Below are 24,745 nucleotides of genomic sequence, written 5' to 3'. Positions count from 1 at the left end.
AGGTGTATTGTAATTTTATAACAATGTATAAAATGAGTGTTCAGCTGTAGGCTGTTCATTACAATTTATCAAGTATTGAATAATATTAAACATTAACAATGTCAAATGTAGGCTGCCCTTAACCAATCCCTTATTGGCTAACTTCAGACATGTATCACGTTTTTGTGGCCTCTGGCTATGGCTGCAATAGACCGATATGCACAAACTAAACTTTAAATTACTTATTTCCCCTAAATCATCAAGATTAAACCCTTTAATTGTTGGCCCGAAATGCTTGAGAATGACCGCTAGTGCATTTAAAAATTAAGATAAACAAATCAAAGTAAATTTAAGCATCCCGAAGACCTCTCTTCAATTCAGCGTCCTTCGGTCAAACTTCCAAAATTTGGGTCCAGAGGGACCCGAAGTAAAAACAACAAAAAAACGTGTACAAAAATGAGTCCATGACTGCATGTAGGCTATACCCCATTCGTAGAGAATTTTAAAAACACTATACTTGCTCAGTCATTTCATCCATTGTACTGTACACTGTACATGAACACGTACCTTCACGGTAATAAACATAAAGGAATTTTTCATGCTTGTGGCCTCTTAATATAATAAACACAATCATAAATCAAGTGCTTTTTTTCTTTAAGCTCAAGAATGCTGGCTTTCTTTTGTCAGCACAAATACATTGTATAAAAAACACTAAGTATTGGTTCCTGATATTTTACAGGGTTTTTTCGTGACAAAGGGATTAGCAAATAATTGTATGAAAAGTGGAACGGCAACAACCATACTGACTTGCAGTTGAAAAACAACACAATGAACTGTATTGATGCAGGCATGGAAACAACCCAAGGCATCCACAGCAATTGCCATGGTGTATGGTGCCCTGTGCACTTTCCTCATAGAAGTGTCCCTTACCAGAGGGAAACTGCTGTAAGCTTGGGCGAATACCACGATATTATACACATAATGAATGTTTATGAGTGCAATGGTGCGAATATGTTCATGAGTTGAAAAATGGAATGTTCTATTCAACGAGGCGGAGCCGAGTTGAATAGAACATTCCAGCTTTCAACGAATGAACATATTCGAAAAACATTCATTATTTGTTTTATATAACATCCAAGTAGATCTTTGTCATTTTGATTGATAGATACAAAATAAACAAAGCGTAGGCCTACAATTTTTAATTTTTAATTGTAGAAGTCGAATGCTAGTAATATTTACTAATAACAAAATGCCTTGCAGTAACACTGCTGCGTTACTACACGCGCACGCAGTGATGTTTTTACTCAGCTTTTTCTTTCCATCCGAAAAGTACCATTGCACGCTGGCAGCGTGCAATGGTACTTTTCGGATGGAACGAAAGAGCACGGTGAGTTACTCAGCGTGCAATGGTACTTTTATTTGCTATCACGTGACGGACAATCCTCCAATCAAATGGCAAGGATCTGCTTGGGTGTTATATAATATCAAATATCGCAATACTAATTTGGAAACTAATTTCGATTCGGATCGATATATGGTTTTAATCGAAATATCAATATATCACGATATATCGCGATATATCGCGATATCGATGAAGTATCGCAATATCGCGATATCGATTAAGTATCGCAATATTTCCTAGCTGAGACATCTTGCACCCCATAGGTTTGGAGTAAAACTAGAAGAATATGTCATTAGAACACCTCTCTTATGCTATGAATGTCTCTTCTACAATTTTCAGTGGGAGTTTGAAGACTGATGATGTCAAATTTAATTAATCGCGATTATATCGAATATCGCGATATATTGTCGGCGATATACCGTGAATAAAATAAATCGATATCGTCCAAGCTTAAACTGCTGTGTCCCTTCTAGAGCGAAGTTCAAGGCCTGAAATATGCAGGACTTCATGGAGACAACTGCGGCAAAAGTCTTTGCGGGATATAATTTTTTTTTTTTTAACATAAAGTCGCTGACACCACTACATGCTGCAGAAGAGATACGCATCCTGTAGCTATGTGTAACATCAGCACAAACAGTACAATATGCAAAGGAAATACAGTTTAATTTACTCCACGAACTTCCCCAACTTAAGTGGTTTCTGACTTCCACTATTCAATCTGAATTAGAAAAGTGACTGCATGAAGTGTTTGTGGAGCTGCATTGTTGATGGCCTCTTTCATGTCTTTCTCACTGCCTAGTGAGTAAGAGGTGGTCATTCCCTCACTGTTCACCATAGTCAAGAGGAAGGGTAAACATCCCACATAATTGCAAAAAGTTGGGGTTTTTTTTTGAAAAGGCAGACCCATAAACAGCAAACCCTGCTGGTTGTAGAGAATCTGTGATTGAAATAAATTTGAGATGTTCTGAAGGAAAGTTACCCTTTCAATAAGTATAAAGTACTTTCCCGAGTTCTGTGAAAAAAATACACACAGTAGGCAAATCACTTGGGTGAGGTTAGAACCCGCCACCCAACCTTGCGTTGCTATAGAGCTACATGTAGTACATGTAGTACACAAGACAACCGAACTAGCCCAGTGGCTAGAGGCAGTTCAACCTTTACAGGTTATATGTGTTACATTAGCAGTGGGTACCGCAACGAAGGAAACTTGATGGCAGTTATTGCAAACTCGTGACAGCAAAACAGAGACCAATATTACATACATTGTAGGCCTACATGGTTGTTTTTGCTTTTGTTTGCTAACTACCAATTAATACTTAAAAGGCCAAATTCACCCCAAAACAAAAACCTAAAAGTTGTAATGTATTTAGTGTACAGCACAGAGAGCAGTGTGTAATATTACACCAACGCCAAATCGTCTGACTAGTATTAGTTAAGTCAACAGCGTTGTCATCCCCACTTCCTACAATGTTTAACATTACATGAACAATTTATTTTAGACAACGCCCTATAGTTTCATTCATGCTGCGACAGCACTATGAGGAGATTGTTTTACAAACCACAGATAGTGATATGTGGAGATGGTCTGTAAACTGTTTCAGAGCTCAACCTTAACACTACCCCCAGCATACATTGTCTCGTAAAAACTGCTATGGGCTAATACACACCACTTATCAACTTGCATTATGTCCATGCAACCTACTTGTAACTAACTTTGTTTTGTAAGTGGAAGTTAGTTTTGAGTGTGTGACTGTGTTCTTCATTTGTTACATTTTTAAGCTGGTTGCGATCACTACCATTCTTCTTCTTCTTCCATTCCCAAGTAAAGTGCAGACTTCATGGTATGAAATGCACTAGTTATCAAAACTAATAAAAAAGTTATAAATACAAAGCATAATGTTTAGAATTCATGAGAGAAAATATCAACCAAATTCGACCAGGGAATTCCAAGAGAAATTTCTTGAGTGTGAAAGGGGTATCTGAATTCAGTGTTTCCTAATACAGCTTGCTTCTGAGGACCAGGCAAATTATGTCCAAGTCCTTGAGGTCGGTCCAGCATACCAGCATTTAAGAGACAGGCTACAAACACATCTCTGATGGCCATTACGTTTTAATTAGTTTCCTTAAGTTGTTTGTTTTCATATCAGAATTGTTCTTGTTTCCGCCTCCTAAAGACGAGCAGAGTAAACTTTTTGAAATGTTGAGACCAAATCGGCTCTCATAACTCCCTCAAAAGAGATTTATTACATGGTTGTACCCGCAAGTTTACTATTATTTAATATTCTTAATCACTGATTGGTTCATATGGCTTCAAGATCCGGTACCACGATGACAATGATGAAAGAAAATGTTGAAGGATGTGGACCAGTGAAAAAGCTTCAAATCTAATGGAATGACAAAGCAACTATAACTGGTCCCGCTGACCAGTTACTGAAAAGATTACAAGCAAACCCTGTTTAATTTTGGAAGATTTTGTACACATATCCAAGGCCTACACAAATGTACACACTGTTTGATGGATACAAGTTTCAGTGAGAGTGTGTGTGCTAGAATAAATGTTACACGGATTCTTTAAATGTTAAATGTAAACATGTGTGGGATGCCAGTCATCAGCTCTACCAGTATGGTTCAACCTCAGAGGATTATGTACACATCCTTCATGTATTGAAAGTTTGTTTACAATACTTTTACAGTCTCACCTCACTGGGGCTTTGGTCAAGGGTGTTGCGGTCTAGTCAAAGTTAATTCTCGGTAGTATGTGGTCTAGTCAAATATTGGTTTAAAGGAGTAATACAGAATTGGTTTTTACAAAAAAAAACAGTTGCTGGCAGTGTAAACACTTTATGTTATCCACCAGATACATAAACTGACAAACCTGTAGAAGTTTGGGATCGATCAGCCATCTGGATCACGAGAGAATAGTGGAAAACCGATTACAAATTTTGCATTGCATCGATGCCAAAATAAAAATGAATAAAACGCTCACTGAGCGATAAACTCCAAACGCGAAGTTAGGTTATTTATTTTTCATCAAATATGACATTTCAGACAGAAATATTTCAAGGGACGTTTTCAACCATCATCATCATTAGACCATGTAAGTTTTATGTAAATCTGTGATCTTCACGATTTTCGTTTCTTACCAATTCTGTAACGTTCCTTTAAATGTAAATGAGGGATGCTAATTTTTTCATCAGCTCTGGTTCATTTTTGAAAGTTTGTTTACAAACTTGCACAGCCTATAGAGTCACTAGGGCTTGCTTTAATGTAACCCCGCATGCAAAAATGTCAGTGTACTTTGGGGAGGCAATCGCCTACATGCCCCAAAGTCATTGCTTTTGTGCACTGAATTTTTACTTTCAACAAAGGTTTCCATGTCTCTAGCTAGAAGTTTTAAAAACGAATGTTTGAGAGAGATTGGCTGTTGCCAGCTTGGTGCTAAATATTATCCCCTTGTTTAATGTTGGAGTTTTAAATGAGTTCCCTTGTTGGAAAGATCATCTTAGAAACAGTCAAACAAACAGACAAACAAGTACACCCTATAGGATGGTTAATTTAAGATTAACATTTACAGCTTCACGGATTATAAGTGCGTTTCACATGTATTTTAAGTTTACAACTATGTTTTTGTTTACACTGAATTTATTCTTTTTGTTTCAAAGCTTTCACAGAGAAAGGAAATGTATTCAAAAGCTCCTTTTTATGTACAGAGAAGAAGTTGCATACAGTGTTAGTGCTTAAGAATTTGCAAACTATTTATAACAAACATTGAAATTTGATTTTCACCGTCAGGTGAGATACTACCAGGTGAGTATAGTTTATTGCTCCACCATGCTTCAATACAATACACGTAAGTAAACATTTTTAATTTTTAAATAACTTGTGCTATGTTGTTTTAATCATAAAATAATTTTAAAAATCCTTCTCATTATATTAATGAAACTGAAAAATGTTTTTTATTTAATTTACAGAGCAGAGAGAAAGACTGAGCCCTCATGGTGGGAGCTAGATACAATTACAACAAGCATGACAAGCTGGCACAGACTTCCCGCAGACCTGCTAAAGTTCTCAATCATAGTTTCAATTTGTGATAAGATTATTTACTTCCAAATGTTAAACTGAATACCCAAAATGCAGCCAAGAAACCGCCGAGGAGACTCAGTGACGCACGACCGGGTCGCCAGTGGCATTCGAACGGGGAAAACGGAGCGCGTGGTCGGCTTCCCTCTCCGGTCGACACTCAGCTCACAAAACCAACTCCAGGCAGTTCCGGGTATAAAAGAGACCAGATAAAACCACATTTCGTCCAGCTACAGTTATTACCACCACCACAGAATCATCAATAGAAATTTGGTGGATGCATTTATGGAGTGGTAGAGACAAATATTGATTTTTAATAAAGAAAATAAGGGGATAAAATGATAAACAATTGTACGGTTTTTGGACCGAAATGGTCACGGCAACTTACCCCGAGTGAGCGACTTTCGCGGACAGCCAACGATACCTTCTCTCTCACGACGGAGGCAGAGTCCACAACACTCTTTCTGAGCATCCTCGCATGAGGCCTTTCCCCAGACATTTTCACTTAATACTTTTCAAACTACCGGAAAATTGTTAATTATGGTTTTAACTTAAACGGGAAGTTATGACTCAATTCGTTCTCCAACATCACGCAGAAGTCCATGTTCTGCTGTCAGCCATTTTGGGTTTAAGCGCTATGAATTATGGGAATACCACATAAGAGGTGGGGCGTTCCCCCAAAACTGCGAATGCAATATTTACAAATGTCAATCAAACTTATTGATAACACGATATCGGCATATATTGGGGCAATCGATTAATTGTTAATTTAATTTGCAACTTATTAAAATTACAAACATTTTATAAGTGGCAAAAACACTGACAGTCCGAGTTCTCAGGACATCAGTTACATTGCGATCTAATAATATTATAATCAATTAATTGCGCTTCAGAACCTCTTTGCACCGCCCACAATTACTAGACTTCTTTTCTTCCCAATTGTCACATCGTTATGAGATTTGTAAACAATCTTTAAAGTTTACCGATGCTAAAGTTAAGATCAATATTCATCCTCCATTGACATTTTAAAATGTTTATGAAATTGTACTTTTTAAAGACAGGCCTATATCTGGGCCTATGTCCTTGCTCTATGAATTAGTGTTACTTTCTTGTCAACCTTTTTCTGTTGTTGTTGGCTTATTATATGAAACAGAAAACTAATAAAACAGCTTTTGAATATCTGTTTATCCTATATAAAATGTTGTTCGGCGCGCTTGTGGCAACGGCCCTGTGCCGTTTAAAGTTTATCGCTTGTACAACAGATCTTGGTCAGTGACATTTTGATGGCCAGGGTCGAAAATACGCAGCCAGGGCCGGCTATCTCTGGAAAGAGGAAAACGACAACTGGAGAAAACCAGTATACAATTGGGCAAACATATTTATATTTTAACAAGAAAAAGAAGATAAAATACCCATTGCCAAGCTTGTCAATTTCATCCTGATTGAACTATTATTATGTTTTTACCAGGAAAAGCCGTTGAAACTACTGATACCAGAGACCTTTAATCTATTCATCTGTGTTGAGGCGTTATTTTGTTCTTTGTGTAAAGATTATAATTGTAAAGCACTTTTTTGATGTTCGGGGTGGGTGGGTGGAAACAATAATTGCGAGAGAAATTTTTATTTTTTTTATATTGACTTCTCTGAATTGACCCTTATAGTTAAAGGAACACGTTGCCTTGGATCGGTCGAGTTGGTCTTTGAAAAGCGTTCTGTAACCGTTTGTTATAAAATCGATATGGTTAGAAAGATGTTGTAAAAGTAGAATACAATGATCTACACAAATATGCCTCGAAATTGCGTGGTTTTCGTTTTACCTCGTCGACAAACACGGTCGGCCATTTATGGGTGTCAAAAATTTGACTCCCATAAATGGCCGACCGTGTTATTTCGCGACGTACAATGAAAACCGTGCAATTTTGAGTGATACTTGTGTGGATCATTATATTCTACTTTTAAACTATCTTTCTAACCATATGCATTTCATTACAAACGGTTTCAAACGCTTTTCATAGACCAACTCGTCCGATCCAAGGCAACGTTTCCTTTAATTAACAGCCCGTGCATGGGTGGCCAGGCAGTAGGCGGGGAGTGAAGTACGTATCCACAACTAATTTGCATAGTCTCACTGTGTTTCCAGTTTCCACATGAGAAAATGACTTTTGTAGAATTTCAAAACGCAAAGTTCATCTGAGTGAACTCATGCGTGAATATACATCATAACAATAAAATACCTCTATAGCCATCCGAGATGCATTCATGCGTAACTAAGTGTCACGTGACCTATTTGTTGTCAAGCTTACAATTGAAACTGTCACAAGGTCAAATGTAGAATAAGTATAGAACTCAGGCTCTCATGCGATATACCAACAACCTAAAATGTATTATCATTTTTGTAAAGATATATTTTGTTTTAATGTAGTCTGAAGAGCATAAAGCCCTGAAACGCCCATGTATGATGATGATGTTACTCTTTTTTTACAATTTGTTTATAGTGCATGCATAAATTTGACACATGTGTGCGTGTGTTAGCACTGCATACTCAGCTCTGTGAAACGAATCACAGGCATATTACTCGGGTGGGACTCGAACCCACGACCTTTGTAATTATTCAGAGCAGTATCTTGTTCTACCTCCATGGGTCTGCAGCATTTGTTTCTAACTGGATCGTCCAGTTTGTTATTTCTTGCCTATATTCCTGTAAACATTTCTTGCATTTTTTTTTTCTGACTCGGTTATTATTTTTTACTACTCCCTTTTCATCGTCAAAATTGTCTCAACAGTTTTGGTATTATGTTCTGAGGTCACATGGTTTGTGGTTGTGGCGGGGGCGCGACAGTATAGACCTTTCTTTTGTTGATCAACAAACCGCCTTGGTTGGCATGGTCGGCCGAATGTTAGTAAAACACTAAATCGTAAAAACAAATGTTTAAACAATATTCAACATTTTCTGCTAACTTTCAGTTAAATTAAATACCTCTCATAATTAGTTGTTTTGCTTTAAACGAAATCGACAAATTTGGTTACATTATCACAAAAAATAGCAATCTTTTCTTGATTTGCACTTTTGGCTTTCCATAGTTGTCCAATCTGGGTTGGCAAAAGCTCGGGCTGTGACGTTGCAAAAGAAAGGTCTATTATTCACACCTTTGAAGTGCACGTGACATATCGTCCCTCCAAGGAAACTTCCCCTGCTATCCACTTTGGTTTCACCCAATGACCTCATGTGACCTCGGCACATGCAAAATTTGCATCGCAGTTGTATATTGCAGTGAAATGGTTGAGCTGTCGTAATCGTGATACAAATTTTGCATACAATCTTCCCGTAAAAGTTCGATTATTGAAATCATCTGCTTGGCTAAAATCTGAAAATCCACCGTCATGAAGAAGAAGGTAAGTTCATTTCGTGGTTTATTCAGAAATCGCCGTGAAGTTCACAATACAATACAACAAGTGAATGTTTGGTGTTGACAGTTTTCTCGATGGGTGATTTGTTTTTCTCCGTTCTGTTGTGCACAAACTAACTGTACCAGTACCGTGAAAAATAGTTTTGGATAATTTGGCGTACATCCATGATCCGACTGCTTACTTTTTCACTGCCATGACTGTCAGTGATTGGTTTATTTAAGTGTTACAATCTTCTTGTTATTGCTGTCATATAGTTGTAAGTTGTATTCTTGTTCAGTGAGTTACGACTTTACGTTTATCAGGCAGGGGCGATCAATTCAATTTCTTCAAATACGTTTGTTATTTTTGGCATCTAATTCTAAAAAATCAACTCAATGTCAAATTCAAAACGTATTAGTGTTTATTAAATTATTGGCATCAGGCTAGTGGGGTGCAATTTTTCAGCTGATCAGCTGATTTCCTCTTTTTCTATTAAAAACAGTGCCAGATTGTCAAAATTTCCTGTTCTTATTGCAACTAGAAAGTTGCATCCTCTGTATCGAGAGATGACCACCCTCGGGCAGTATTCAGCCAATAACAACATTCAGAGTAGTGTAGAACTCGCATGTTGTTCTGGAACATTCATGTTCAATGTTGAGACCACCTTCAATCAAAGGCATAAAGTGCAAGAGAACGCTTGGTTTCCTACATCATGGTCCCAACATGAACTAAGTTGTTCTCATCATGATCAAGTAATAAAGCTGCTGGTAAACCACATTCGTTCGGCCTATCATCATCGAGTATGCCACGGTGCATGGGTTCCTCCAACTAAAAAAACATCTCCCAAATCGAGTCTGTCCAACATTTCAAGGGTTTGCCCGTTGCTTGGTAAAAGTTTCATGGACGACTACTCCAAAGAAAGTAGTTTCAACACCATGCTTTGTAATCTGGGTTGGGAGTCTCTGCAACAGCGAAGAGCCATCTCCAACAAGGTCATAATGCTGTACTGGGCTGACTCATTGAAATCCCTGAAAACAAGCTTAAATCCCAAACTCCTTGTTCCATACACCCGCACTAATTCATTACTGAAAGGCTCTTTCTTCCTCAGTCAACTCCCCTGACTCTCCCCCAGGCCCCAGCAAAGTCGCCTCTCACTTACAAAGTCACCCCTCTCAAAGTCGCCCCCTCTCAAAAGCACCCCTCCCAAAGTCGCCCCCAGCTGTCAAAGTCGCCCCTCTCAAAGTCACCCCTCTCAAAGTCACCCCTCTCAAAGTCACCCCCTCTCAAAGTCGTTCCTCTCAAAGTCACTCCCTCTCAAATCACCCCTTCTCAAAGTCAACCCCTCTTAAAGTCACCCCTCTCAAAGTCGCCCCCTCTCAAAGTCACCCCTCTCAAAGTTACCCCTCTCAAAGTCATTCCCTCTCAAAGTCACCCCCTCTCAAAATCACCCCCTCTCAAAGTCACCCCTCTCAAAGTCACCCCTCTCAAAATAACCCCCTCTCAAAGTCACCCCTCACAAAGTCACCCCCTTTCAAAGTCACCCCCTTCTCAAAGTCACCCCTCTCAAAGTCGACCCTCTCAAAGTCACCCCCTTCTCAAAGTCACCCCCTCTCAAAATCACCCCCTGTAAAAGCCTCCCCCTCTAAAAGTCACCCCTACATTCTTGAAGTCTTTAATGAAAAATAATGAAGCACAAAGATGGTTTGTTTTACTTGTTTTGCATTTTACAGTGGTTCACACACCACTTCTGGTGGTCAAAATTACTGTGAATTTAGATAAAACTTCATCATCTAACAATTGGACCTTGATATCATTAAATGATGATAAAGAGGCAATTGCCTACATTGTATGCCCCAGGTACACATTGTAGTATGCAGTTGCCTTGGTGCCCATTGAAGTTGCCCTGGGCTGATTTCACAAAAATAGTCCTAACTTAGGACTAGTCTCTGGGGTGGATTTCACAAAGGTAGTCCTAACTTAGGACTAGTCCTAGGCAATGCTAAGAGATAGGACCAGTCCTAAGTTAGGATGAGTTACTGGTCCTAGCTTAGGACCAGTCCTATCTCTTAGCATTGCCTAGGACTAGTCCTAAGTTATGACTACCTTTTTGAAATCCACTCCTGGGCTCTCTAGAGTTCCTATGAGTTATTAAAAACTAAAGGCTAGTCCTAAAATAGGACGAGGAATTACTTGTCCATTTCATATGTAACTCGAGATAATAACTAGTCTTAACTCAGACAGTGTATCAGCTGTTCAATACCAGGTAAACATGGTCATGTGACCACCTTTCTACCAATAGGACTGCCTAAACTGTCTGGGGCATTTATGATTGTGTAAAAGTAGGGGCCTGGCTATACATGTAGCATCAAGAGATAAAATGCATAATGAGGCACTCAATATACACGTACCACACTGTACGTAAATAATGTGATGAATATACATGGTGTAACAACAGATTGGAAACTTGTGTGTACGTAACCCTTGTAAAGGGAACAAAGGTCTTCTCACATGTGTAAACAAACTGCAAGTTCAAGCGTGCAGTACCGTACTATCGAACTTTGTTTTTTCAGATTGCAATTGACAAGCCCAAAGTAACAGTTGTACATGTAGGCCTACCAGTACATTGCACGTACATGTAACCATGTTGGCATGTTTGTAATTTGTGGTTAATACGTGTAGTTGGGATTGTCCAGGTGTGTTTCATTGGACAATACATAAATCGTATGCAATTACACATACATGTACATGGACATGTATCAACAAGAAATATAAACTTCTTCTTTCAGTTTCTTCATTTCCTTGTTTGGTTTTTCCACGATTGTACAGTCAATCTGGCAGAATGGTTTGCTTGGAAATATTAGTAATCTTTTTCATTTCCTACATGTGTACTTGCACAATGGATTAACACGCTAAGCGTACAAAATATATCAAGTTTGTGCTACAGTAAGTCAGGATGCTGTAAAACTCAAATGGCAGTTTTGAACGGAGAGCTTCAACTGACTAGAATCTGATTTGGACGGCTGCAAGTTCTGTTTGATTCGTTCACCAGTTCTTCTAAATTGACGAATTGCAGGAGATTTTTCGACTGAACCTTTCAGCTTTGAAATTGAATATTAATCTGGCGTTTGACAACTGTTTGAGTTTTGGATGTATGATAGATTTGAATACTTCCACATATCAGTGCTACACATTGCACAGAATCACTTATCACTATGAATGATCGTGGACCATTGACTCCTAATCGAAGACGAAGCAAGGTTAGTTTAAATGAATTTTGAAGCAGACACAGACAACAGACAACCCTTCCCCTATTTTTTAAAACCAATATATACATGTAGGCCTAGTTATGTTTGACCTTCTACCCAAGAAGGTCATCAGAACAGCTCCCTCTTGTGTTCAATTATTGTCACCTTACCCGAGTTCCGTAGTCTTTTGCCTCCATCTCTCTCATCTTCTTCCATTGTTCAAACTCTTCAGTTTTATGATCGTCTCCGTCCAAAGATTGACTACATGTTCCTGCGTAAGGATAACGGGTTAGTCCATGTACTGTCATGGCCCTCTTGAAATGATCCGAGGAACGTTTCCATGTTAACTGGTGCCCGTGTGAACACCGGTAACCAGGGTGGCTGGCATACATGAATTGAATACACTGACAAAACACGAAAGTCTGTCTCAAAGTGAAATCACGATAAGTTTTCCAAATCAACTTTACAGGTAAAGTACATTGTAGCTTAAAAGCCACTCAGGATATGTAGGCTACCATAACGTCTCAAAAAACACAAATTTTCTATGCTACAACTTTTCAAGGTTTTTAAACCATAAAGAAGCTACATCATTGAAGCCCTGTGTTCTTTACAAGGCTTTCTTAAGTGTCACTTCAGGCAGAATTTTCTGGGTACAAAAATTCCTCGGAATCAAAGCAAACTCGTTGAAGTGAGCTGTGGTTTTGCAGGGTGCATTACATGTAGGCCCCTATTCCAGTAGAAAAACACAATGAAGTTTTTTATGTTTCCGCTTCCAGTAAAGAAAACAAACTTGGCAAAGGGCTCCTTGTGTCCGAGGCAATGTGATCACCCTTAACAATAGCTGGGAAATGTTTGTCACTTTCTTTGTATTGTGGAGAGAGAAGCCATTTTGTAGAAATGCCACAAACACTGGGTTTTGCCAGTGGCATTTCACCTCTACTTGGAATTTATTTGCATCGGTTTTAATCGGGTGGAGGGGGGGGGCAGTTGGTTATGTCTATTTAAAGCATTGTACTCATAATCTTGGGGTTAGCCTCAAGTATTTCATTGTTACAAAAAAAGGAAGGCTTTAAGTTCAGATTTAAAGGTACTTTATCATTTGGTATCTTTTTGGGGGAGGAGTTTGTGCAGCGTTCTCCTTTTACACTGGTCCACTGGCCAAATGGCAGTTAAATCGAGTGTTAAGGCCCGGTCCCACTGCAGCGATAACGAGAACGATAACGATCACGACGCAAAGAGAACGCGTTCTATTGGTTGAATTGCTCCAAGCAGAATACGCACACGCCCATTCAACCAATAGAATGCGTTCTCTGGGCTTCGTTATCGTTATCGTTCTCGTTATCGCTGCAGTGGGATCGGGCCTTAACACATGAGGACCACGGACCATTCAAAATACACTCAAGTGGTCCGGATGGCTAGTTCAGTATTAAAAGGCATCCCATTGTCATTTGAAATATTGACTAGTGAAAAAGCTGATGGACATGTGAAATGACTAAGCTAATGGTCCTGCTGGCCAGTCACTGAAACAGTTAAGGGCAAACCATGTTGGGGCCGGGAGATCTTGGAATTGAGTGGGTTCTTATGTGTATTCCACAAACTGGGGGACCTACATGTACATGTACAATATGTACAGCTTTACGTTCAATTTGATTTGGAGCAATAACAAATAATGGTCAAGTGTCTTGCTTTAAAAAGGACAAGGAGTGTCAAGACAGGGATTCGAACCCATACTCTGCTGATATGAAACACCAGAGCTTGAATCCAGTGTGCTTGACCGCTGGGCCACGCCATGCCTTTAAGCGAGAACGTTGTTTCTGCAAAACAACAATGCAATAATAAACAACTCTTTAATTTTATAGGATTGTCAAAAGTTAACAAATCACTAGCAAGCGTTCATTCATGCACCCTAGTGTATTTAACCCAAGTATGCCAAATATCCAGTTGCCTGGCAACCAACCTCCTTACTTTTCTCATTAGTTCGTGTCAGATATTGCTGTGGATTGACGCAAAAATGAGATGACTGGTGCCCATGCCAGGAAACCCATAGACAGCTTGTTATTTTAACCAGCGACCTTCTTGTCATTAGTCAATACAGTTTTGGAGCGATCTTCAATTATAGGCCTACATGTAGGTCTGGAATTATACTCTCTACGGCTGGGTGCTCTAGGCAAAATATTGATAAGTTTTTGCAAATCGAAAGCGTAAATTGTATACAGAGTGGATTAATATGTGGTGAAGTAGTCGTGTAAATATTATTGGTGTGTGTTTGGTTTTGGTTACTTCTGTATGTTTGGGTTACGGAAGATAAATTTTGGTTCCGTGATGACAAGAAATTTTTTTTAAGATCTGTTGAATTTGCATCAGGGACCTTTGCAAAATGAAAACTGCCTTGCCCTCTCAAAGATGAAATCCAGGACTGAAATAGTAGGCCTATAATTTAATTTTACCCATACACTGAGTAAAGCACTGTAGTGTATAACCTCAGTACTTTCCCGAGTCCTGTGAACAAAATTCACCTGCTACATTATTACTAGGGTTGGATACATGAACCATAACATTTGCCATTCTAGACTTACTAAACCACTCAGATTACCCGCTAGCTACAACTGTCTCTGCAGTTTGAATCCTATATTTTAGCAGAGGGTACGGTACACAATACATGGTATACTGCAAACCAAATAACATTGTACATGATCTTCTCTGCACATAATCAGCGTACTCTGCACATAAGCAGGCCTGATATTTCATGGAGGCAACAAAGGCAATTGCCTCCATGCCCCCTGGTCACTGCCTTGGTGCCCTTACAGTAGAAATTCACAATTTACTCATAGGGTGCCCTTTATCAAGAAGAAAATGCCTTGGTGCCCTTGCCCTTTCGAAAACGAAGCATACAGGCCTGCATGTACATGTATTACATCCATGTTTTAGGAATGGCATTGACATTATCAATCAGAAAAAAATTAACATATTAAAGCAAGTTTTTCCCTGTTGAGGGGGGGGGTACATGTAGTAAAGACTTACCTCTTGGGAATGTCTCACCTTCAGATTCAATTACATCTTGGCCTTGGGATGAGGGTACAATAAAGAAGGTCTTGGGATGAGGGTACAATGTAGAATATAGAAGATGGGTTTCATCCTTGGCCAGTCTGGAGGTGGGCACAGACAATGGTCAGGGATGAGAAGTTTCAGACTTATTTATCAGAATTCAGACTTTTTAAGTTTAGCCTGGTGAAGAAAACAGCCAATATTTTTTCCCCACATTCTGCATTGTGATCTACTTTTCTATTGCTGAGGACACTGTTCAGAGTGAAATCTATAACTTCAGGGGTAACCAATGAATCTCAACCCTGAGCTCAGTTTCCTAACGCTTATCAATCAATCCAAATCTGCTCAGCAGAGAACAATCTTGCTTAGCAGAAATTGGTTACCAGCCAAAACGCCATGTGAATTTATAGGTTGTGGCGGCTGGTACCCTGCTCATAGATGTGCCTGTGACTGCACATCAGATATTTTGCACAGTTGTTATGTAATGTATTGTGACTCAATTATAAATTTTATGGTTTGTGTTTTCTTTTTCGTTTACAGGTATTATTGATGGGGAAGAGTGGGTCAGGCAAGACCAGCATGAGGTCCATTATCTTTGCTAACTACATCGCTAGAGACACGCGCAGATTAGGAGCAACGAGTAAGTTGAAAATTATAATCCAAGTTGATAGCTAATTAATCCAAGTTATGCAACCTTGTAAATTTTTGGAAACCAGTCAATTTTTTTCATCCTATATAAATGTAGATAAAACCAACTTGTGAAAATTTCATTTCGAAAGATGGTAGTGTTTTTGAGATCACTGAAAATCTGGAGCGGTTAGGCTATGTCCACCCAGGAAGATTAATTCTTAATTGGAATATAAAATTTGAGAAACCTTTCATGCATGAAATGTTTCTCAGATTGAAATGTTTTTGAGTCTCTTTCTCTAAAACCACATTCCTCAGAAGGGAATCATTTCTGAAAATGTAATACATTATCAACAGCTGCAGTGATTTCTACCAAGTACGTCTTTGGTTTTTTAGGAAAAATTGCCTAAGGTATACGCTGCCTTTATGGAAGAGACTGACTTCTTCACTATGAATCTATTGAACCAATTTTGTAAATCTAAAGATGCTCTCATTTTCAAGTTGTCATTTTTGTACTGATTTATATAAACTAAATCCATTTATTTATTCATTTTCTTCTTCCACATCAGTCGACGTCGAGCATTCCCACGTCAGATTCCTCGGTAATCTGGTCCTAAACCTTTGGGATTGCGGCGGGTAAGTCCTAGCTAACACTCAAGACGAGAATAAACTCTTATATAGGATAGAATTTTGCAGGAAATCTTAGCCCCCTTGGGCGGCTTAACACTCTGACGCTGTGATGGAAATATTATCTTATTTCCGCGAAGGTTTTCTTGTTTTGGAGGTTGTTGTTTGTATTTGGGGCTTGGGTTTGAGAATTGATGGGGAAGGTGATGTTTGTTTATGGGTTTTAGTCTGTCTGTCTGTCGGATGTTGGTGTGTCTGTGGTGAAAATGCCAAGATTATTTCCAGATTTGTTGTTGATTAATTTTGTCACAGTTATTTGTTGGAAGATGGTTGATCTGATCTGGTTTGAATCCTGGCCTGGTTAGTCACAACACTTGTGTCCTTGAGCAAGGCACTGTTTGATAATTGCTTCTCTCCACCCAGGAGTAGCCTGCGATAGACTGGCATCCTGTCCATGGGCAATAGAAATATTCTCAGTTGTAATAAAGCCATTGGACCCTTTCGGTAAACAGTGTTGTCCAAGGCCCACACTTTGTGTACCACAACTTCTATATCAAATAACAAACCTGTGAAAATTTAGGCTCAATCGGTCATCGGAGTCGGGAGAAAACAACGGAAAAACCCACCCTAGTTTCCGCGCGTTTCGCCGTGTCATGACATGTGTTTTAAATAAATCCGTAATTCTCGTTAACGAGAATTTGTATTGTTTTGCTGTTTTCTCAAAAAGTAAAGCATTTCATGGAATAATATTTCAAGAGAAGTCTTTCACCATTGCCTTCTGTAAACCCTGTAAGTTATTTGTAAATCTGTGAACTTTTATTTATTTTTAAGAACCGAAAGGGTCCATTGGCTTTAATGCCAAGGAAACAGATAAACACCAGCCTGATAAACCATATTGGCTCGGGACAGACTTTATTTTACTTTTTACTTACATACCTGTTCCCCAAGAAATCCCCCTTTTACTTTGCCTGACCATTTAACCTTTTCCTTACCAGGCAAGAAGCTTTTATGGAGAATTACTTCACCAGTCAGCGAGACAACATTTTCCGCAATGTGGAAGTCCTGATCTACGTGTTTGATGTTGAGAGTCGAGAATTGGATAAAGACATGCATTACTATCAATCGTGTCTGGAGGCCATCTTGCAGAACTCACCCGAGGCGAAGATCTTCTGTCTCATCCATAAGATGGACTTGGTGCAGGAGGATGAGAGGGATCTGGTGAGTGGAACAAAATAAAAAAATAAAATTATATCGTACTCTTCGGGTTGTACAAGTAATACTTTCTTAAAAGGGTTTTGAAATCTTTTGTAAAACTTTTGTTGGCCATGACATGAATCCCTACTCACTTTGAATGAAGATCTAAATGTATGTTTTATAATTTACTGGTAGAAGTTTCAGCCTCATTAGTCATCAAGTTTTTGAGAAATAAAAATGAAAATCACACAGCGATGTTTTCTGGAGAGTCGCGTAAATCCTAAATTTATTTTTTGTCTCACTGAGATGAAAATTATTTTGGTGAAATTGTGTTACTCATTTCTCAAAAACTAAAACACCTCATGAAGTAATGTTTTAAGGGAAGTTTTCTACCAACATTGTCTTTATGGCGACTGTTGTAACTATTTGGGGTTGAAATTAAAATTGGTTGTGATATTTATTTTCTCTGGCACGTAGATCTTTCACGAGCGCGAGGAGGATTTACGGCGTCTTTCTAAGCCGTTATCATGCACATGTTTCCGGACCTCCATCTGGGATGAGACTCTCTACAAGGCATGGTCCTCAATAGTCTACCTTCTCATCCCCAATGTACATCAATTAGAGACAAATCTTAAGCAGTTTGCGGACATCATCGACGCAGATGAAGTCTTATTATTTGAAAGAGCAACGTTCTTGGTAAGATTTTATGCAAGTTTGCCTCAAACAAGGCTATTCACTCTTGGTGTAAGGGGCTTCAAAGAAGAAAATGACTAGACCAAGCTAGTCGAACCATTGTAACCAATTAAGAACTCACTCGCTAAAGTAGTAGTCCCGGCTGATTTCCTACCTTCGGCCCAGTAGCTAATAAATAAGCAAGACCGTTTTTTTTCCCCAACTGAGAAGTCTCCGAAAATCTACTCCACGGTAATAGAAAAGTCTCTTGAATCCCCAAAAATCTACTCAGTGGTTCAAGAATATATGGCAAGACGAGTTCTCAAAAGAATATAAACTACCTAGCTTGTAGATACACACATGGTATTACCGCAAACCAAATATATTACAAATTGTAAGGGCCTTGTCACATTACATTTAAGCTAATCGTTTTGTTCAAATTGCAGGAGAATAAACACATAAAAAAAACCATGTCAAACCCAATACTGGTTTGATTAAATATCATCAAAATTCAGGAATAAACTAAAATTAACTCTGAAAAAATTGCACTTGAAAGCTATCAAGCACAATGGCATTTTACATCGTTTTAACCCGAAGAAGAGACTGGTTTATATTTGTCCCAAGGACTCTATCAATAAATGGATCACAAAACTAAATTAAACCTTGGAGTCTGTCTTTAAGACCTTACTCAAGAGCCATTCTCAGTTATCACCATTTTAAATCTCTATATGTTTACTATCAATATTTTGTTACCCTACCCAACCTTTAGATTACAAAACAACAATTCTCTCCCGCTTTTTATTTGTATCGACAGTCAAACCATCAAACTCACTGGCCCACATTTTCTTGACGGAAACAAAAATAAAATATTTGAACACATTGATAAACTCTGAATGGCCTGTAATTATTCGTTTTTTAATTTCTATACTTTTCCTCAATATTTGTTTAACCCACCCAACCTTTGAATTACAAAACATCAATTTTCTTTCCTCCTTTCTATTTTTATTGACAGTCAAACCATCAAACTCATTCACCCACATTTTCAAAATGGAAAATTTGAACACATTGATAAATTCTGAATGGCCCGTAAGGTTGAGTAAAAGGTTAATTTCATTATCTAGTCGGCATGGAGCACGCTTGATTACTCTACATATGGCCACAGTGTGTAATATCCTCATGTCTGCGCATAATGTGCACAAATCCAATTTCTAGCTGCTCTCGCTCATTACTTCCATCAGTCCGTATTGAAAGACGCGACACCCTCTTTGCAAAATTGTCGTAAATTCCCGGGCGATGGAAGAGGGGGGGGGGTGGAAATGTGGGGCAAATTATTAACTCTTTCCACTCCTACCGGTCACTAGCGACTGATTTAAATCCCATCAGAAATTCTTTTGTAAAACACATTTTCAGACAGGGAAAAAGTACATTTTGGGGGTTGGCCATTCGCTTCGTTCTTGCTCCTCACCAGTCCTAGTTGTTCCCAGGTCTAGGACATTTCATCTCGGTGACCAGGGCCGAATTCGGCGCTTACGATCACGATTCCCCGCTTACGTGCAAGCGCCGAATTTCTGCGCTAGCCTTGTAAGCGTAGAATGCCTAGTAACGCGGAGTACGCACGCGCAGAAGCCAGAATTCGCAGCTAACCCGTGAAATACGCTTGCCGTAAGCACATAATTTCCTGCTTCCGTTAGCGCCGATTCTGTACTTACGGTAAGCAGAGCCATGCAATTGGGCCCTGCCTTTTCACACATTGGATTTGTACTACACCCAATTCTATTTGGAATCTTTCAAAACAGAACTTTTAAAAACACTGTTCTTTACAAAAAGAAAAATCTTGTTTTTTCTAGTTTGAAAACTTACACAACAAAGACCTTCTGGACAGGGGTTCGGTGTGGTACAGCTGAAACCTGAGCCATGTTTTCAAAAATGGCCCGTGAATCGGTTTTGAATCTAAGGCCATATTGGAATTGGCATCTGTGGCTACGGCTCGGACTACCTTAGCAACACCCTTCAGAACAGTCTTACATGTAGCAGTATCTGCAGCTGCCAGTTTTAATACGTCTTTAAAGTGAAACCCCTCTTTAATTGGGACTTTAATTGGGACTTTAATTTGTCTGTGATTGTTTTAGGTAATCTCACACTGCCAGAGGAAGTCACAACGAGACGTTCATCGTTTTGAGAAGATTAGTAATATCATCAAACAGTTTAAGCTTAGCTGCAGGTAAGAATGAAGTTGTCATTAGACTTAAGTGTCTGTCTAGACTGGGTTTTTTTTTCTTCTTGGCTGCGGGACGAAGGACTTAGCATCCTATTATTTGGTTTTGCCGTTACACCGATTTGTGTAAGCACTGTATAGTCGGTACTTTCCCCGAGTTCTGTGAACAAAAATCACAAGCACACTTGGGTGGGATTCGAACCCACAAAACTTTGCCAATCTAGAGCAGATGTCTTACCAACTTGACCACCAAGATTGCCCGGTAGCTAGAGCCTGTTCAAACCCAATATATTACCAGCAGGTACTGCAACGATTTTGCATATTAAGACTTAGGATTAATGACATTAGATTTGATGGAATTGATTTGTTTCCTTTTGGCAGTAAACTGGCAGCTTCATTTCAAAGTATGGAAGTTAAGAACTCAGCATTTGCAGCTTTCATTGACGTCTTTACATCAAATACATATGTCATGGTCATCATGTCGGACCCTACAATACGTGAGTATTCTTAACTAAAATTGTTGTTATTTTCTAGTTTATTTATTCTGCAACATGAGTGCCAAACCTTTAAAGACAGTGGACACTATTGGTAATTGTCAAAGACCAGTCTTCTCACTTGGTGTATCTCAACATATGCATGAAATAACAAACCTGTGAAAATTTGAGCTCAATTGGTCGTCGAAGTTGCGAGATAATAATGAAAGAAAAACACCCTTGTCACACGAAGTTGTGTGCGTTTAGATGGTTGATTTCGAGACCTCAAGTTCTAAACTTAAGGTCTCAAACTCAAATTCGTGAAAAATTACCTCTTTCTTGAAAACTACGTCACTTCGTAGGGAGGCTGTTTCTCACAATGTTTTATATTATCAACCTCTCCCCATTACTCGTTACCAAGTGAGGTTTTATGCTGATATGTATTTTGAGTAATTACCAATAGTGTCCACTGCCTTTAAGAGTACCAGCGCAATATAAGTGTTCTTATTATCATAATTATAGCAACAGCCAAAGTCACTTGATTATGGCACAGCCCGAGATATATTTGTTGTCTATTGAAATAGAGGCAGTTGACAATTTTCGCTCGGCCCCAGCGGCCAGTCTATCCAGGACCGCTGGGATGGGCTAATCGCTTGCACAGATTCTTGTTCAGGAAGTACGTCATGCGTACAGTGCATAAAAATATGGTGCAGTGTGAGTGTGATGCATGATGGGACTGTGCATTATTAAACCAATGACAGTGCATGATACGTTTGCCCATCCCAGCGCCTTTGGTTAAAGCAAGGCGCTGGGGACGAGCGAGTTGTCAATTGTAACTAACATGGCTAGTCTTGGCCAAAAGAGGGCAGTATTTATATCTAAAGGTGGTTGCAATATAAAGAATGCCAAGTCCACTGTGAAAATCTGATTTGCTGCACTCAAAATGTCCAGGATGAACATTTGAACAATGTCATGTAGCTAGTAATAATGCCTGGCATAGTCTCAGTCATAACTACAGTGGATGATATTGACTGGTCAAACAGTAGGAGGGTTAATTTACCTTGATTTGTCCGGTTGTTTGATGGTGATGTTTTGTTTTCTTCCACCAGCCTCTGCCACAACTTTGATCAACATCAAGAATGCTAGAAAACACTTTGAGAAGCTGGAGAGAGTAACGGATAGTCCCATGGTCTCCTAAGCTGACCTACCTCCAACTACGCATTCTTATATCTCATCCTAAAACTAAATAGAAAGGTTAGCTTTTGTTTACTTTGTAGAACTCTGTACGCACATGCCCATTAGTGTCGCTATTTGAACATACAGTTAGCGTTGGTTTGTTAACACTCATTACAAAGTGGCTTAGCAGGATAATATACTAAGCTACTAAGCAAATTTGTTGGTGGTTACCAACGTCCCTGGATTGATTTACTAGGATCCTCCCTTGTGCTTGCAAAATCCAACACCATGTCGTGAGTGGACACTCACACTGATCAATTCGAGTTCTTATTCAACCCCATGTACATGCCTTGAATTTCATCTTGGAAAGGGCAAGGCCATGTTTATTTTCCATTTTCAAAGAGTACTTCTATTGTAAATGCTTGAAGTCTTTGAAAAACTTTTTAAGGGGGCACCAGGACCATGGTATCAGAGGCCATGTCCTTTGTGTAATCTCGGGTCTGCAAGCACCAATTATTTGGTGCCGTCATGCAGCTTTGATCGACATCAATGGCCAGAGAGGCCTGTGATTTATAAATAATATGCCCGCCATCCAACAAGGTCATGGACCTTGGTCCTGAAAAAAAAATCAAGTAATTTTTCTTGGAATCAAAAAGCACTTTTGAAGTCCTGAGCATTTCTAGAAAACAATTTTAAAGTAAGATTTGTATAACATGTTTTGGGAGATTAATAAAAATGTTAAATAATGTACAAATCAAGTAATTAAGTTCATGTGTTGTTATCAGTGAGTTTGCTACTTGGAATTATCTGGGAACGCACTTGACGTGTGTTTAAACATCCGTTTGGTTGAGGTTATGCACTTAGACATAATGTTGGAAAGAAATGTTGCTCTTAGTGTTGTACAATGCTCGTTAACATGAACATGCCCGGTTGCATATTGATAGAACCAGCCACAAGCTGGCCAGGCATGCATCATGTGCACAGCTACACATGTACAAGCTTAGGCTTGATTGGCCTCACTAGATATTGCATTAGTTGCCAATAGAGGGCGCTATATCAACTGGCTCTGGTGGGCTGGGCAAGTCTTAGAGGTTCATTTTGATACAGATGTGTGTTCTCCAGGAATTTTGTATTATGATGTTGGCAGGAACGTTAACAAAACCAATGTCACCAGTCAAGACTGATACTAGCCCTGATACAAAGACTGGCATCCTACATGACGCCAGTCTCTGTGGTACTGCACTGGCCCCACCGCACTTGATAATGCTGTAACATGTACATTCAGGCCTTGAAATTCCTTCTTGAAGGGGCACAGCAATTTTTCTCTGGTTGAGGCACTTCTATGAGGAAAATTAAAAAATTTATGGGAACTTTGCAAAGGGCACCACAGCAAATGCACAGCGCACCATGGCAATTGCTATCTGAGCTATAGGTTATTTTGAGGCATGTATATTTGTACGGGTACATGTAAGTGTAACCCAGTGAACTCCACCATTGTATACAGCATAACTTTGTGCATGTACATCATGACAAAAACCTTCTCCTAATTCTAAAATGATCTTAGGATTTACATTTTATTTTAATACTAATTACTAGATTTGTTTTCCTTCTCATTCTTGCTTGTGTTTCACGATAAAGGAATAAGAATTGTTATTAAGCTGTCTGGTACAGTTTTCAACAATCGTTATTTATTCTAAACTTATGTAATTTGTTTATATTTTGGTTGAGCATTTTGAGGAATAGTTTACCTCAAAACACCTTTTAAAAGCTATCTTTTTAAACAAAGATAAAACTGCCTCCTACTTAGGCCCTGTCCAGATTGGCAGCTATAGCTATAGACCTTTATCATGGTGCAGCCATCTTGAATTTCTCCCATTGACATCAATGTAACCAAACCGAGGCTGGAAGAACAAAATAGTCTGGTTCCTTTTTGAAAAATGATCATTAGCATTCATTTTGGTTATTCGATACGAGGAACATGACCAAAATGGAGGCAGCATGATAAAGGTCTTTATGGCTACAGCTGGATTGCCACATTATCATGCATTAGCAACACCTATAGCAGCAGCCATAGCCGTAGCTGTAGCCACTTTATTTGGATACGGCCTTAGACTTGGTTTTGTTCCAATTCTTTTGATTTGTTTTCTTCTCTGTGAATGGGAGAAGCTGAAACGCAAGTGTTGTAATAAAATATATAGAAAAATTACATGCTTTTGAAGTTTGTAAATCGTCTTTCATTCATTGTTTGTATATTTTAAAAGTTGTGATCAAGTAATTAACTAGAAGGGATGTGTGTTTGAACAAAAACCAATTTACTGCAGCAGGACTTGGACCAACGACCTCCGGAGCAACGTACTCCCTACCAACTGAGCTATCCAGCCCTATGTTGGCGGTCTCCCCATTAATCAACATCTTTGTTTGGGGGTGCAAGTCAGAAGCAGTAAAAACGTTAGCTGCGGTGTGGCCAGGGATCACAGCCAAATTTATGAAACAACCTGGAAAGTTTTTGATTACCAGTAAGTTGTTATGGCGCTGTTTACCTTTTGTGAAAAGCTTTCGGTTGCAGAAAATGTGCGCAGGGATACTTCATGTTACTGTGCTGGCCAAGCAGTCTAGTGCTTTG

The 24,745-nt window shown here is 39.0% G+C and overlaps 1 protein-coding gene across 2 annotated transcripts; it reads left to right on the top strand.

The window, feature by feature from the left end:
* The first annotated feature begins 8,700 nt into the window (after positions 1 to 8,700).
* Positions 8,701 to 24,328, top strand: LOC139945275 (ras-related GTP-binding protein A). 2 transcript variants are annotated; one of them, XM_071942609.1, is made up of 8 exons: positions 8,701 to 8,854; positions 15,679 to 15,778; positions 16,335 to 16,401; positions 17,388 to 17,610; positions 18,064 to 18,282; positions 20,388 to 20,479; positions 20,855 to 20,970; positions 22,056 to 24,328. In XM_071942609.1, the coding sequence occupies exons 1-8, from the start codon at positions 8,843 to 8,845 to the stop codon at positions 22,142 to 22,144; spliced, it is 918 nt and encodes a 305-aa protein (XP_071798710.1). In that variant the 5' UTR covers positions 8,701 to 8,842; the 3' UTR covers positions 22,145 to 24,328. The 2 variants fall into 2 exon arrangements, with proteins under 2 accessions (XP_071798710.1, XP_071798709.1); XM_071942608.1 differs by lacking the exon at positions 8,701 to 8,854 and adding an exon at positions 11,389 to 12,105.
* The last annotated feature ends 417 nt before the right edge of the window (positions 24,329 to 24,745 follow it).

Source organism: Asterias amurensis, chromosome 12 (assembly GCF_032118995.1).
Source record: "Asterias amurensis chromosome 12, ASM3211899v1".
In the NCBI taxonomy this organism is placed as follows: Eukaryota; Metazoa; Echinodermata; class Asteroidea; order Forcipulatida; family Asteriidae; genus Asterias; species Asterias amurensis.
The sequence above is the reverse complement of the archived record's forward strand: the minus strand, read 5'-3'. Positions and strand labels throughout refer to the sequence as shown.

Excerpts from the sequence above, each read along its gene's own strand:
- LOC139945275 (XM_071942608.1), top strand. The coding sequence starts at position 12,061 with ATGAATGATCGTGGACCATTGACTCCTAATCGAAGACGAAGCAAG. Across the intron at positions 15,779-16,334 it reads GCGCAGATTAGGAGCAACGA|TCGACGTCGAGCATTCCCAC; the intron begins GTAAGTTGAAAA and ends CTTCCACATCAG. Across the intron at positions 20,971-22,055 it reads CATGTCGGACCCTACAATAC|CCTCTGCCACAACTTTGATC; the intron begins GTGAGTATTCTT and ends TTCTTCCACCAG.